General features: G+C 40.6%; 1 protein-coding gene across 5 annotated transcripts in view; it reads left to right on the forward strand.

The window, feature by feature from the left end:
- The window catches only part of FRAS1 (Fraser extracellular matrix complex subunit 1), a 404,790-nt gene that overhangs the window by 147,838 nt on the left and 239,754 nt on the right, over positions 1 to 17,198 (forward strand). For all 5 annotated transcript variants that reach the window (XM_032400603.1, XM_032400602.1, XM_032400606.1 and 2 more), the window contains exons 4-6: positions 5,393 to 5,485; positions 13,317 to 13,476; positions 16,385 to 16,518. In XM_032400603.1, coding sequence (XP_032256494.1) covers positions 5,393 to 5,485; positions 13,317 to 13,476; positions 16,385 to 16,518 — 387 coding nt within the window. The remainder of the gene's footprint in view (positions 1 to 5,392; positions 5,486 to 13,316; positions 13,477 to 16,384; positions 16,519 to 17,198) is intronic.

Consider the following 17,198-nt stretch of genomic DNA (forward strand, 5'->3'; position numbering starts at 1 on the left):
TTGAATGAATGAATGAGAGATAAGGCTAGACAGTTGGTAAGTTCAAGGTATGGAAAGCCTTGTACTATGCTGTACTATGGAGCTTGGGATTTTATTTTGAAGATGATAGAACACTAATGAAGATTTCAGGCATATGGGTAGAATGGTCAGCTTTTCTTTTAGAAAGATCTCTTTGGTTTTTCTAAGATAATGCATAATATTAGAAATGCAGGGATCAATTTAGAGTTCATGAGAATAATCCAGATGTGGGGATGAGCACCTAAATCAGAGCACCAGTAGCATAGGGCTCAAGAGGAAAGGGCAGGCTAAAGAACACTTAGGGGATAAATCAGCAGAAACATATGAAGTTAGGAGGGTGAGGGAAAGGAAAAGGAAAGATGATTCCCAAGTTTATGGTTTGATGACTCGTTGGTTATCTGAGCCACCAACTAATATTGGACATATAGGATAATGAGGAAAAGCATTCCATCTGGGAAGAACATGATGATTACACTTTAGGGAACATTACATGTGAAGTGTCCATGGAGGAGCCAGGTGGGCATGTCGAAAAGGCAGCCAATATATGAATCTAAAGCTCAGAGGAGAAAACAAGGTTGGAAATATTATATGAGTATTATTAACATATAGTCAGTAGCATAAACCTTTAGAATTAATGAGCTCATCTAAAGAGCTTTTGTGAAGAAAGAGTATAAGATCAAGGATGCAATTTGGGGAACATAGTCATTTACAAGGAGGTGAACATAAGAGAGGGAACTTAGGAAAATTGAAGAGACATGGTCAGAGAGGTAAGAGGTAAGAAGTGGTCAGAGAAGAGAGAGATATTATGGTAGCCAGGAGAGTAGAGAGTTTCCAGAAGGAGTTTGTATCAACAGTGTTGATCACAGGCCACCCTGAAGTTGGTGTCAGTGGAGTGGTGGGAGAGCAATCTGTATTGTAGAGGTTTGAGGAATGAATGGAAAGTGGGGACAGGAAGCCAAGTAAAGGCTACTCTTTCAGGGAACTTTGCTGAGAACAGGAGAGAAATGGGGCATTGGGCAGACATCAGTACATCTGTAAAGTTTCTTTGAACCTCCTATCCCCAACCATTGAACCCTCCTATGTGTTGCCACGGTGCTTTGTGCTTACCCTTATTATAGCCTTTGACCAGACTGCAAATGCCTATTTATTTGTCTGCTTCCTCCTCCAGACTCTTAGCTTCTTGAAAGCAAAAACCTTGTCTTCTTCACTATTGCAGCCCATCAAACAGCACAGTGTATGACGCTTAGTCAATATTTGCAGAATGACCAAACAAGAGAAGGGAGGGTTTTTTTTTTATATTAGCATAAAAGAAACATGATCATGCTAGGAGGAAAAGGAGGATGACCTAGAAGAGAGAGAGAAGCTGAGGATATGGGAGGTGGAGTAGGGAGGACAGACAGAGACAGAATGAATAAATTAGAAGGAGTGGTTTTTAGGGAACAGAGCATGTGAGATCCAGAGCTTGGATCCTCTTTTTCTAAAAGTGGAAAGAAAGAGCCATGGATAGATACAGAAATAGTTAAATTTGTAAGTAAGAAAAGGGACAGGATACTGAAGTAGTTCATATCTAAAGAGATCTAATCTTACTTTGTGAAGACTTTGAGGTTCAGTTGGGAACTGAAAGAGAGTGAATGTTAGGAGCGGTCACTGAGGGGAGAAAGGGAATGACCAAGGTTAAGGTAAAGCATTTGTGAATGGTGTTAAGGACCCATGGAAGCAGGAGATCAGGAACCTGTGAGGGTACCAAGCTGCATGATGGGATGATTTTCTAAGCAATGTTTCCTAGCCAAGTATAAGGGAAGAAAAGACAAATTGTGGAATAGATCCAGGATTGGGATTTTGCCATATTAATGGCAAGAAAGAATAGATATACAGGAAGTATTGATCATTAAGGCTAACATGAATAGGAAAATGAGAGCAGCTGGCTGAATGACTACAAGGGAAAAAAGTGTTCAAGGAGCTTTCTGAAGGATGTGATATGAGGAGGAGTGAGGATTAGAGAGAACTAAAGGCCAGAAGGTTCAGATTCAGAGAGTTGAAGATTTCTGGTATAGAATAATTTGGAGTATAGGTAGGTCCCAGGGTTGACCATGACCATGCGGAACTCAAGTGAAGTGGAGAGAAAGATTGTATGAATTGAGGTGGTTCAGAATGTACAAGGATAGAATGTCACTTTCATGGACATTGAAGTTGTCTAGGATTATGTCTAGACATAGTGTAGAAAAGAAACTGAGACCCAGGGGCCAAATCTTTAGTGAGTGACTATGAAGGAGTGATCAGCAAATTGGTGAGTGATAGTAATAAGAATGCTATAATCGTAGACTGTGAACTCTAAGGAGGCTCCTTAGGGGTAAAATGAGAGGGTTGTACCAGATGATCCAACCATAAGAAACTTCCAACTCCAAGATCTATAAGTGGATCACAGAACACTTGGGTTCTTTATTTTAAGTAATGAAACAGATCATAGAATGTTAAAACTACTAGAGGCCTTTGGAATTCATTTAGTCAGACTTTTAAATTTTATAGACAAAGAAACAGACTTTTAGGGGTTTAGTCACTTGCTCAGAAACACAGAGCTAGTAAGTGACTCAGCCATGACAAAACCTTAGTCCCTGGCTCATGACCCAATGCAACTCCTACTCTACCATGTTGCCTTTAAATTTTCCTTTGGGTTTCTCAGTAGCATGTGTTGTTATTCAGATCTGCTGTGGTATACTTACATTAGTTTTTGGCACAGGTTAATGAATCACCATTGTACCCTATTATTATAATTAATGACTTTGTTACTCTCATCTTTTAAAGATGTTTAAAAGCCCTTTTACAATTTGTTTTACTCATGGATTGACTGGAAATAACCTATTGTCAATGGCAATTCTAACATATTTCTATCTATCATCTATCTATCTATCTATCTATCTATCAATCATCATTTATCATCTATCTATTCATCCTATCCATATATAATAGATTCTATATCCATTTCCTATATCTATCTAGAATAGCTAGCTAGAGAGCTAGTTAAACAGAAACAGAGAGAGAGACAGAGACAGAGACAGAGAAAAACAGAACAGAGGTATTTAGAACCTTGATTATTTAACCCAGCCCTGTGAGGACCAATCCTCTCTTCAGGATTTATGGAGAATGTATATGTATGGAGGACAGTGCCATGCAAAGGAACACTGTATTACATGTGGTTTTGGCTGCAAACCTCAATGCAGCTAATAATAGTATTTGCCTAATTAGGTTACACATAATATAATGTCACAACTTAATTTGGTAAATACTATTATTAGCTGCATAGGTATAATACATATATACACACATATTTATATATATACACATGTATACATACACACAAATATGTGTATGTATATACACATACATGTATATGCTTAGAAGAGTACCTAGCTATTCTAAGTACCCAGTTAAGTGTTAGCTATAATTACCAAATGATCATCATAATTATTTTTGGTTAGTTTTTCTAGATCCTGGGCAAGTAATCTTGCCTAGCAAGCTTAGCAATCTTCATTGTTATCTCTTGCCCATATGGTTATTTCCCACTGTTCCCCATAGGCCTAGGCTTATGTGTTCCAGGTAGCCCACAGCTCACCAGGCTATGCAAGGTCACATGGTTAGAAAGCAAGAACTCTGTCTCTCCTTCTCTAAGCTCCCACATGCAAAATGCTTTGCTCTTCCTTTAGCCCCAATCACCTCTTTGATGTTCTACCACAAGTTCAATAGTTAGACTCAAGTTGGGGACCCTTCCACTGCCACTCACAAATAAAGAATATTATATTTACAAAATGAGTTTTGAGGGCCAAATCTGAAAATCAGTTTTTATAGAAAACAAAATTAATTTGGGGGCATAAAATATTTCTTGAAGTCTTCCATTCTACCTGCCTTTCTCCCTTTCTCCCTGCTTCCACATTAGAATATAAACAGCTTGGATGATCTCATTTTCTGTGTGAAATTCTTAATGCAAATGAGGCTAATGTGGTTTTTACATTTCACTGTAAAGAAGTCTAGTTTCCTCTTGGGTTCAGAGGGCACTTTTCTGAAAAGTCATTAATGTTGCATAGTATGAACAATTTTATAAAACCCAATATTGTATGTTTTGTCTTTCATCAAATAAATTGGAAGAATTTGGTGATCACTGTTGCTAGATAAAATTGTATTTATCTGTTTAGTGGATGAACAGTGGTAAAATCTTAGTCCCATTTCTCACTTACTTTTATGGATATAGTTATATAAAATTAGAATTCCCTTGTAGGTATAATTTTTTTAAATGGAAGCAGCCCCAAATATCAAAGAAGCATTAATACACACACACACACACACACACACACACACACACTTTTTTTTTTTTTCCATTCTACTGGATGAATTCTTTGTAGACTTTTATTCTGTGGACAAGCCATGATTCCCTGGTTAATGCAGGCTCTCTAACCATTTTTGGTCAAAATCACTCATTGCCCATTCTGTCACATCTTTAAGACATGTGGAAATGCTGAGATACCTAAGGGGAGAAGCAAGATGAGTCAGAGGATCACTGGGCCCCAAAGACAAACAGATGCTTTTTGCTCCACAGTTTTAATAACCCTTGGATAGATGGATTCTTCACAGTGGCAAATGGATGGCTGGTTAACCTGACAACTTACCAATAAATACTGGGTATCATGTGGTAGCCCATTCCCTTGATAGTATCACATCTTGATAGGAAACACTATTGGAATTACAGACGACCTGAAAAACAATGTAGATCTTTATTGGAGCCCAGGAATTCTACCCGGCTCCCCACAGTACACGTGATACCTCCACAACAATGCTGTTTCCTCTCCTAGCTTTGTCCTTCAGTACCCCCTGCCCCGTGTGCCTTGCTACTCTGTCCAGTAAAAGCAAACATCAGAACTTGAGCTCCCCCATGCTGGCTGCAGCAGGCCTACATAGGATAGCTAGAAGACCTGCCAGCTCTGTGGCCAGCCCATCCCCCCACGCCCTGATCCCAAGTCTTCTCTTCTCAGAGAAGGAAACAACCCCTTTCGGGAAGATACAGCCCTTCTTTTACCCTAACTTCTTTTCTTGTGTGGCACTCAGATGGAGCAATGCTAGTGAATAAAATTCTCCACTTCATTACATGTGAAAAGGTGTAGACAATTTTCAAGGAAATTACTTTCACAAGGGGGTTCATTTTAACTTTGAGAGAAGCTCATCTTGACATAGAGAATCTTTTTTGTCAGTTTATTTGGTTTATCCTGTCTGTTGTCACCCAAGGAAACATGAAATTTAGTGAATCTGAGATGAGTTGGGGTCTGGTGAGCCATTGTGAGTGTGTTTGCTGCTGCCGTTTTACACTGAGCTGTTTTTAAATGCTCAGGGAGAAGTGCTTCAGATAGCTGCCAACCAGTGCTGCCCTGAGTGTGTGTTGAGGACTCCCGGATCTTGCCATCATGAAAAGAAAATCTATGCGGTAAGTGTTTTCTGACCTATGGTTGATTCTATGCCTGTATATCATTGACAAGGGAAAACTGAGTGCTAAACTTGTGTTGGCAAGAGAGGTTTTCTTTTCTTTGTCTGGGCCGTGGAGGATCTGAAGCTCATTTGACTTTCCATGGGCATTTGGGTTTCTTGAATAAGATTTGAACAGTTCTACTTATTCCATAGGTCCTACATAAATATTTGTAGATTGAATTTGTGTCTGTATAAAGAGTAGTTTGAGAATGTTGATGTTGAAGCAGTCTGATGCTGAATAATCAGGAACCACCTTATCTGTGTGTACCACATACATTTTTTTTCATTTGATGGTTACAGACAACCCTGAGTGAATAGAGCAACTATTATTACTCCTGTATTGAAGATGAAAACATTGAATTGAAAAGAGCTTAAGGTACTCACCCAATGTCATATTACTAATAAATGGTATAACCTGGCCTAGAACCCTGGCCTTCTTACTCCTACTTCAGCGCTCTTTCCATTAGGGTGGAGTTTCTACACTTAAGCACTATTGACATGTTAGGCTTTGTTGTGGGGGCTGTCCTATGCATGGTAGGATATTTAGGAACATCCCTGACTTCTACCCACTAGATCCTGGTAGCACTCCTAAGTCCTGACAACCAGAAATGTCTGTAGGCATGGCCAAATTTCCCTTAAGAGGCCAAATGCTCATCTACCTCCATTTAGAACCACGGTCTTAGAAATTGATCCTAAAGTTCCTTGATTATACTTTCTCATTCCAGATCCTTTAGGATTCATTTAAAGACATTAAGTACTGATTAAAAAGTACCATTGCAAGGTTTATAACAGGAACTATGAAAATGGAATGGATACAGTTCATCTTTGCTTACACCTCAATGTTACCCTGAGGCGGTAGATGAAGTTGAATGTGGTGGAAAGAGGCTCTTTGCTTTAATCCTCATCTTCCACCTGATACAAAACTCTCCCCAGGTTAGTGCCTCTGCCCATTCAAGTTAGCAGGATTTGATATGCCCACTCTAGGCTGCTATTCAGTGTGTGTCCCTAAAACTTGGTGAGCATAGTGTACTTTCCCTGTGGGACAGGATCATCTCCCTTGAGCCGCTGTCTCCTAATTACCTGAGGAAGCCACTTTTTCAGTTCTGCACGAATGTGTTGCTGAAAGACACCCAAGCAGAATCTATGTTAGGAATGTCTTCAGACCACATATCACCCTTTGCTGCTCAATTCAGTCTCTGTCATGAAGAGTGGTGTAAACTTCACATACCACCGAAGAGGATCTCCTGTGAAATGGGAAGTGCTGTAGAGCACATTGGTGACAGAAGTAATGCCAGCTCATGAGGACTTGAATAGGGATGTGGTTTAAAGTCAGAAGCACCAAGCTGCATCTCTCAGATGAAGGAACACACAGGATCCAAAATAAGGTCAAGGGACAATCAGACATCTCAAGCAAGTGGAATACTAGGGACATGGAAAATCCAAATTCAATAAATCTTTGCACTCTAATGACATTCATCATTTGTCCTCTTGTGTTATTATTTGTGTACATGTGCAATCTTCTTATCGTCCCTTAAGACACTTGAGAACATTGACAGTATTTTCTGCATCTTTGTAGTGATCTTCCTTGCCTCCCACCTAACCAATCACTTAGCACTGAACGTTTCCCAGAGTAGGCGCTCAGTAAACATCGATGACTGGAGGATTCACACAGTGAGCAAATCCCTTCTCCAACTTATCTACGTCCTTGTTCCAATGGCATGTTGGCTGTTGACCAATGACCTATGTAGCTGAGTAGTTCTAGGACCACAGGTCTGCTGATGCATTAGTTAAGAAATGAAATCTGCTTGGCCTCCAGCTTTTTCTGGAAGAGTTTGGAAAGCCCTCCTTTTTCCCACCACCTCCCCCGCCCCATTCTGCTGTAGTACCTCACATGGGAAGCTCTAAACTGTGTAAGAACATAACCATGTGTCTGTTTCCCATATGCAACTTTCAAAATGTACTCCTCAGAAAATGTTATATTTCTAGTACTTGGTGTAAGTAAGAAAAAGGCTGAATTTCAGGAACTATATTTTGAAGGAAAAATTCTCTAGTGGTCTACTTCTTCAAATAGAGATAGAAGAATGATTTTTTTTTAAGTCAAGACAAAAAATCTAATTTTAGTCTTAATAAAGTCAAAATGATCGCATTTCTTGTCTTCCTGCCCTTCCTTCCTCTCTTAACTTTTTTCACTTCCCCTAGATTCTTTCCAAAGCCTTCTTAATCTTATTTGTTTTCTTGCATAGTTTAAATACTTTTATGGGTTTGCTGTGAATCTCACCTTGTCTCTTGTATCTCTAGGGTTTTCCCTGAATCTTGGAGGGTTTGTTTTATGTTTTTTTTGTGGGTTTTTTTTTTTGCACCTTTTGGCTTGCTTGGGAAGCCATCCAGAGCACTTTTCCTCTCTCACTGAACAGCAGTAATCTTGTCTTTAGCCTCTGGCTTGCCAACCATAGGGCAGGTCATGGAGACTCTCTGTAGCTACAAAATAGCCTGGTGTTTTAAGAACTTTAGATTGGTGATCCAAGGTGAAAGCTTTCCCCTAAGAGAGGGCTTTCCAAGAGGCTTTAGCATAGAGTGAGTGTGTGGCGGGGAGAAGGCGGATTAGTTGAAGTGAGACTATCTCCAGAGAGAATAGGGTTGAAGCAAAGGAAAGTCAAGGATGAGTCCAGCACGGGCAGCTTGAGGAGTCCAGTCTTTAATGAATTGGCCTCACCTCACCACAGGACCACCTTTGCTTGCAGGGTCGACAACATTTTACACAACTGGCGTTCTAACAAGTCAAGACAAGTCCCGACAACTTCCCTGGAGTGAGGAAAACACTTGAGCCTTTTGGCTGACTCCAGGTTGTTTGAGAGTCTTACTTGGGCTTATTACAGCCAGCACTTGGGGCGGGGGACTATTTCATCCATGACCTCCCCAAAGCTATCCCTTCAAATTAGTGTTTGGATCGCTGCCCAGCCTCGCCAAACATTCAGGGAGACAAGCCTGAAATATGTTTTCCTAAAAGAGTGCTGGAATGCTTTTCCCTGTTCTTTGCCCCACAAATTAGCTTGTGAAAGGGAGGGAAAAGGACCATCCCCTTTCTTTTCCTCTTTACTAATTTAATCCCATCACCAGATAATGTCAGGTCTGAGAAGATAGTGCTTGAAGATTCCCGGAAAAAGAAAGTGGCAAGTGGTAATGCCCTCGTGCCCACATCCGATTGAATAGAGGAGCTCAGAGGGAGAGATCAGCTCTCTCTGCCTGTCTGGGAGGCTAAAAGGAGTACTAATTTATGTGTGTGAAGGAAGAAATGAATATTGAATTTCACAGCCTTGTTCTCTTCAAAGTAGAGGATGTAATTATAATATGCACTGAACATTCCCAGATAGTTAGTATTCTGGATCTATAACTTCATAACAGGAACAAATTATATGAAGAAAAATTATTTTATTGTTCCGTCAGCAAGCCAGGCAAATACTTTATGACCTTATCTTTCCTTTGGACTTATGTCAACAGCCAGGCTGACTTGTTAGTTGGCTATGCAGAAGAATATATTTAAGATGTTGTCTGCAGAATGTGCTTTTGTTCCATGTCAAAATCTCATCTTTTCTAAAGGTATTAATGAGGTTAAGATGACACAGCTAAAACCAGGTCTGGGAGCATTACTTTGTGTATCTATTATTCCTTGACTTTACAAAGGTCTCTTTGCCACTAAAGTGTTTATAAAAAATAAGGCTTTTGTAAATGGGTATAGAAAACACTAGGAGATTACATATATTTTATATATATATAATTATTACTATTATATTAAAATTATATAATATATATATATATCAGCATGTGCCAAACCCCTTACCCCTTGATCTCTAGCCTTCCTCTTCTGAGAGCAGCATCATGGGGGACTTATTGACTTCTTTCCCAAGAGAGAGGTGGGAGCAATTTGTCTCCATCACTCTGTGCACTTTGGATCACCATCTGATCATCTTCTGTGGCTTTGACATCAAGCATTGGAGACTCCCTACCAAGTGTTTGTTGCTATTCCCATAATTTTCAAGCTTATTGTGAAGGGAGAATCTCCTGCCTCATTTTATGTCTCTTGAGTTACATGATAGATTCACATCATTAGAGAGCTTGAAGATACCAAAGAGATTAACCAACACAGCCCTCTCATTTTACAGATGAAAAAAATGTTGGTGATTGACAGGTTGTTATTGTAATTAATTTTTGTGGTCTCTGTCTGAAAGGTGGTGTGATTGCAAATGTTTAAGAAACAACTGTTAGTGTTTCTTAGTAGCAACAGAACAAGCTCTTGTTTTAATGAAGTGAAATGTCAAGATGCTTAGAAGCAACCTCCTAACTTTTAATAAATAGAATAAAGAAGTTCACTTCAAGTTGTTTTATATGCAACCTTCACATTTTACTATACTTAAGACATATAAATGATTGATTTGATATTTTAAACAGTATTTGCTTTCTGATGACAAAAGTAAAAATATGTTTATGGTGAAAATTCAAAAAATAAAAAAGTGTACAAGCAGAAAAAACATCACTAGTAATTCCCAAACTATGAAAATCACTATTACTGTTTTCTCAGTTTTTTGGAGAGGGGGTAGCAGTGGAGATGGATAGATGGGTAGAGATCTGTGTTCTGACAGAATTGTGATTACACTGCGTCTACAGTTTATGTCTTACTATTTAATATAACATATTGTGACTAGTCCCCTGGCATACCCTTGGAGAACATGATTTCCTATTATTAGGTATTTGGGTAGCTTCTAATTTTCATGAAAATATTTCCAATCTTGCTATAAAGAACAATGAAATAGAATTCCTTGTATTTAAACTTTTTTTGTGTTATCATCGATCATTTTCTTCAGATAACTTCTTAAAAGTGAAATTAGTAGGTCAAAGCATCTAAAGATTTCGAGTATTAAAGCTGTGACATCTGTGGTCATTAAAATTCAGTTTTGAGTCGTCTGTGTCTAATGAGAAATCCAGTGGGAGTGTCATGGGTAGTGCAGCCTCTTTTCTTTTTTTTTTTTTTTTTAGTGCAGCCTCTTTTCAAGTGTGCTTACCTTGGGTAGGCCCCACGTGGCTGAGTATTCCAGGTGCTGTAGTGAGGGAAGGCTTTGTGAAGGAGAAAATCTCACCCCACTGCAGCTTCACCAACACTACTATGAATTTTAAAAACTTTCCTATATCTGATATTAAGAAGTATTATCCAATTTTACTTTAATTAATATTTCTTTGCAATTAATAATGTTAAATATTCTATAAGCTTATTGTTATTTTTATGCTGGGTTTTTTTCTTATTGCTTGTAAATGCTTTTATATAATAGAGTTTACTTCTAATTAATATAATTTATAATTTTTATTGGTTTGTCATTTGCCTTTTAATTTTATGTATAATTTTATGTATAAATTTATTTTTTTTAAGATTTTATTTATTTATTTGAGAAAGAATTAGATGGAGAGAGAGCACATGCGAGGGGGGAGGGTCAGAGGGAGAAGCAGACTCCCTGCTGAGCAGGGAGCCCAACACGGGACTTGATCCCGGGACTCCAGGATCATGATCTGAGCCGAAGGCAGTCGCTTAACCAAATGAGCCACCCAGGTGCCCCTGTATAATGTATTTTTGACAGACTTTTAAAATTTTAACTCATTAGAACCTATCAATTTTTCTCTTATAGTTTCTTTGCTTTTATGCTTAGGCTTTTCAAAGTAGAAAGGTCAGTTGCTTCCTATCTTTTATTAGTCAGCAGTTTATTAGCAAGTTGTGGGCTTGCCCATTTATACGCTGTGCTAAATTTGAAATTTTATATTTAATTATAGCAGAAGTAAAAATTGGTGGTAGAGGACTTGGCCTTGATATTAGGTCCATTTCTACAGTCACAGTTGGCACACAGGTGCGAAAAGGAGGAGGAAGGCCATGAACCCAATGCAGTGGGAAGAAGAGGGAGGATTGAGCGTCCTCTACCTGCCACCCCCCCCCCCCCACTCTTTAACAAACTACCTCATTTAATCCTTATAATAACCCAGTGAAGGGGGTGTTGTCATACCATTTCAGTTTTTCAGACCAGGAAGCTGAGATTTAGAAAGATTAAGTCACTCACTCACAGTTCCCAAGGCAGGGAGGGCTGAGATGGGAGCCTCCAAGGAGACCCTCAGTTCATCTGACTCTGCATACTTGCATTTTTGTTCTCTTGTGCTTCAGTAAGTCTGGCTAGAAGAAAGTAATCTTCGTGATAGTGAGGTGAGGACTCAGTTCCCAAATAACTGGATGAGTGTGACTACCTATTACTACCATTATTATAATAATAGTACAGGTTATTAGTAATTCCAAAATGTCAGACTTGGCGTGCTTGCAACCTGGCTATAATTTGCAGAATAAAGGGGTACTGACTTGTTTAGGTAGGACAGAGTTCTTTTGTGTTTGAGAGAGATGAATAACTACTCTGGATGCTGGCTTGAGGAGAGGCAAGAGGACATTTATTTTCTGTGCTTTTCAGTCACACAGTTGTAATCGCCAGATTATATTTAGGTGATTGAGCACCTGGAATGTGTGATGTTTTTAATAGAAATCTATATATGATTTGGACTGAATCAATTGTCATCATATGCTACACTTAGAGGCAAAGGATAGCAGTTTCCAATATTTAAGAAAATGTTATAGGAGGAAAGTTTCATTCATTAAGCTTATTTCCCCCCTACATCTTGTAAAAGGCCACCATTATTCCATTCTGCCATTGAAAACATAACATACTTTGACAGCTACTTCCCTAAGTAGTCAACATATTTGAGGCTTTTTACATTCAGGGTTCACCCCCCTCTTACTCTGCATCACATTTGAGTATGGCTCATTTAAATATTTTGGTACTCAGTAAGTCATGTAACTCAAAACATGGATCTGTTAGATCACTGATACAATGCTAGCTTTGGGAATGTTGTATGCCAGCCTGAAGTGGATTAGCGACATTCTGTGTGTGTAGATGGGCTCTGAGTTGGCGCTGCAGTTTGTGGGAGAACTGGCTGGCTATCATACTTTCCCCCAGGACCAGATCACTGGAACAGGAGAGAGTAAGATGGGGAGGAAGGAGAAGAAAAGAGGAATATGGGAACTACTCAGGGTAAAAAGTAAAGGCAGAAAGAAAGAGAAAAAGAAAAGAAAAGAAAAGAGAAAAAAAAGAGAGAGGGAGGGAGGGAGGGGATCAGAGTGAGAGCTATTGAAAACAATATGACCATTATAAAGAATCCAGTAGGGGCGCCTGGGTGGCTCAGTCGTTAAGCATCTGCCTTCGGCTCAGGTCATGATCCCAGGGTCCTGGGATCGAGCCCTGCATCTGGCTGCCTGGTCCGTGGGAAGCCTGCTTCTCCCTCTGCCACTCGCCCTGCTTGTGTTCCCTCTCTCGCTGTCTCTCTCTCTCTGTCAAATAAATAAATAAAATCTTAAAAAAAAAAAAAAAAGAATCCAGTTAATACATATATGTGTGTATATTTTACTTTAGGCTTTACAGCATTTTTTAAATGATTGGGGTTGGGGTACTTTTTATTTTCTTTTTGTGTTTTTCTGAAATTTCCTAATATAAATCTTAAGGCTACTAGAAAGAAAAGAAAAGAAAACTCAGTTTTTTTAATTGGTCTCTGACTTGGAACATTGTAAACCCTGGTCTTAACCATGTAAGCCTGGAGCCTTCTTCCATCTGTCCTGAGCACCGTCCTTGATTTGTGTTAGAGGTTTGTTTGTTTGGTCAAATGAAAGCTATATTCTGACAATAAGCTTCTTTTTCTGTTTTTCCCCTAACCCCCAGCATGGGACAGAGTGGGCCGCCTCCCTGTGCAGTGTGTGCTCTTGTACCCGTGGGGAAGTCCGATGCAGCCCCCAGCCGTGCCCACCGCTGTTGTGTGGACAGCATGAGCTGGAATTCATCCCTGAAGGCACCTGCTGCCCAGTGTGTGTGGGCCCTGGGAGTGAGTATGAACTTGTAGAAAGAGACCCTCTTTGCCTCTAAGGTATGCCTGCTGACATCCCAACATTTCTCTTTCTTGCTCAGTGCGGCTCGAAGATCCTTAATTCTGTTCCTTATGGGAACCAAGTTGGAGCCTTGCACTTGGCAGAAGCAATGTCGCGGAGAGTGAGGTTGGAACACATCTTTAAGCTCTATCCCAAATCTGGGATTCTGCAAGTCTCTGATTTATTTATTTTGTGCTGGCCCGATGCATCCCTCTGCATTTGCAGCTCCCAGGAAGAAAAGGGAGGAGGGACAAGATTCTTTGATGTGATTCCATAAGGCCAAAGTAGTTCCTCCTGCCTCTTGGCAGAGACAGAATGAACAAATCGCATCTCTTTGTAGCATCACTAGCACTAATTCTGCCGGCTGGTCTTTGAGATGACATAACATCTTTCTCCGAGACACACACAGCAGGAAGCAGGTCTTTCGTTTGTCTTGGTGGCATGTTCACCGTGGAGATTATGCCTGCCTACGAACCATGGCCCCATTCAGCAAGCCAGGGGCACACTTCCAGGGCCTTCCTTGGAACCCATGCTTGGTCCAAGCACTCCTTTTATTACATTTTAGGGATATATGTCCCCTTCCATTTTTATAACTAAGTAGTAGATACTTCACGATAAATACAAATTACCATCATTGCTGCATTACATCCTCTCCTGACATATAATGACTAAAATTCTTCTTTTATTTAATAATGCCTGGAAGCTGGGGCACCTGGGTGGCTCAGTCGTTAAGCGTCTGCCTTTGGCTCAGGTCATGATCCCAGGGTCCAGGGATTGAGCCCTGCATCAGGCTCCCTGCTCGGTGGGAAGCCTGCTTCTCCCTCCCCCACTCCCCATGCTTGTGTTCCCTCTCTTGCTGTGTCTTTCTGTCAAATAAATAAATAAATAAAATCTTAAAAAAAAAAAAATACCTGGAAGCTATACTCTATTTTTGCCTGTTCCTTTTATTTGTTTTAATTAAGTAATTTTATTTTTAAATTATTTTTATTATTTTGAGGGAGGAGAGAGGTGGGGGGAGGGGCAGAGGAAGAGAGAGAATCTCAAGCAGGCTCCACATCCAGCATGGAGCCCGACACCGACATTGGTCTTGATCGCACAACCCTGAGATCAGGCCTTTAGCTGAAATCAAGAGTTGGATGCTTAACCAATTGAGCCACCCAGGCGCCCCTGCCTTTTCCTTTAAAAAGACCCTGGTTTCTTTCTGATCCCCAGTTATTCCATTCCTGGCATTCCTTTACTCTGGAGAAGGATTACAAGGATTAAAAAGTATGCATAGGAAACAATGAAAAAACAATGCTTGCCTCACGCATTTCAGATGTCACCCACCAGAAGAGGACTGAGAGCTGCTTTGGGCCAAAGAACCCTACAACTAAAAATACTTGAACAAGAGTTTGGGGGTGGCGAGTAGGCTGGCTGAGGTTGTGGGATCCTTTCTTGTGCTTTAAGAGGCTTTCTCCTTGGCCTCCATGAGACATATTGGAAGAATTTTGCCTGGAGAGACGGGAGGATCAGCCAGGGCCAACTTTATAATTTGCTAGGTGCAAAATGAAGATGCAGGGCCCCTTGTTTAGAAGGCAGTGGGTAGGGGGCAGCCTCTTCTTTTCTTCTGTGGTTTTTCTCAACTCTCATGTTTTTAATTTGCTATTTAATGTCCTGCTCCTTCAGATATGGGGATACTTGCTGGGTGGATGGAGATCCCACAGGCACCCCAGGCCCATCCTGCTACTTGGTGCTTAGGGCTCATGCACTCTCCTAGCACCCTCATCCAGGTCCCCGCTGTGGGTGGAGGGTGGCAGCGTTCACACTGATGTGAAATGTTGGGGTCTGAGACCGAATGGTCAAGAAAGAATTCTTGAGACACCTTCAGTGCAAAAAAGGTAGTTTTATTAAAGCACAGGAAAGGACCCTGCACTGGGATCTTGAGGAGTGAAAGGAAAGCAGCACTGGGATCTTGAGGAGTGACTGATTATGTACTTTCAAGTTGGGAGGGGGTTCGGGATAGCCTAAGTCTGTAAGGAATTTGGAAGCAAGGTTTCCAGGACCTTGAAGGGCTAGCTGCTGTTAGGAAAAGGTCATTTATTACTGTCTAGTAATACCTTAGTCATGAGATCCTTCAGGTATGTATCAGTGGGCTATATGCTTGGGAGGATGATTGCTAACATAGATCTTGGGCGGTAAAGATAAAGTTTCCAAAGGGATTTTTATATGTTAAAGAAGACTTACAGAATCCTGGAGATTGGACTAATGTCAAGCTAACATTGCCTTTTGCCTCTAGCAAAGTATTAACATCGAGGCAGTTGAGTTCCTGGAGGAAAGTCACCCTGCCTATCTTCAGTACTTGTCAATGGGCTGCAAGAGAAATTTGTTATCTTCCTACGGTTCTTTTGCCTTTGTTCTCCACATCAACTGGGTGTGGGTTTAGGAGCGAGTGGCTGAAAACCCATCTCAGGAAGGCAAGAAGGCGTAGGATGTGGGACCATGCGTGAGCTAACTCAGAGAGAAAGTTATTAAGAGCTCCATATAATGGGGGCACCTGGGTGGCTGAGTCAGTTAAGCGTCCAACTCTTGATTTCAACTCAGGTCATGATCTCAGGGTGGTGAGATCAAGCCCCTCTTCGGGCTCCATGCTGGACGTGGGGTCTGCTTGGGATTCTCTCTCTCCCTCTCTCTGCCCCTCCCCATCCCTCTTTCTCTATCCCCCCCCTTTTTAAAAAACAAACAAAAGAACTCCATATGAACACTGCAGAGTTTTAAATCCCCAACCACAGGGTCCTGTGTGACTGCACTGGCCACACACCCATGCCGTCAGCCCTGGGATCAGGATGTGCAGTCCGCCAAGTAATTCTTGTTTTTCTGACCTTCCAGAACCTTGTTCCTATGAAGGCCGTGTATTTCAGGATGGGGAAGACTGGCCTTTGAGTCGGTGTGCCAAATGTGTGTGTAGAAATGGGGTCGCCCAGTGCTTCACAGCTCAGTGTCAACCTCTGTTTTGTAACCAGGTAAGGAAGACAGCCTCCAAATGGATCCTTCAGAGACTATTAACTTCACTGTTGGGGAACTTGGAGCCTCTTCTGAGGTTGTCAAGGCAGGCCTCGAAAATATTAGGAACCAGAAGCAAAGGCTGTTTTGTTTTCCTTATACTTTTGGAGACCACCCCTGACACATTTCTTTTACTCTTAAAAGCTACAGATAGGTCTAATTACCAGCCGCTTAAGCTAATTGTTATGTAATGAAAGTGAGCCTTGAGGGTACACGCAAAGAAGCCACCAGCTCCAGCTGCAGATGTTGCAAAAATGTCAAGTTAAACATCTGGGAAAGTCTGTAATACGATCAGGTGTTGTTTCTCAATGCATAGGTATAGTCTTGCTTTTTAAGACATGTGTATGTCTTTGAACATGATCATTCAGATGTACACTTTTTAATTCTTATAACGATTCAAATTATTCACATTTTCTCTGGGGAGCTTTAAAAATAGTGGATATTGTTCTTCATTTAAAGTTCATCAGATTTTCAAAACATTAGACTCTTCACACAAATTTGGAAGAGAAAATCAATGGCAAATAAATGTGGTATACATGGTATTTTATAATTTTTTACTATTCCAGAGGTTTCTATGGATGTTCTTGGCAGTTGACAGATAACCACAAAAGGAGTTTGCCTCCAGTTGAAAAATAGCTCA

The sequence above is a fragment of the Phoca vitulina genome, unplaced genomic scaffold (assembly GCF_004348235.1).
Source record: "Phoca vitulina isolate PV1807 unplaced genomic scaffold, GSC_HSeal_1.0 scaffold3, whole genome shotgun sequence".
Taxonomy (NCBI): Eukaryota; Metazoa; Chordata; class Mammalia; order Carnivora; family Phocidae; genus Phoca; species Phoca vitulina.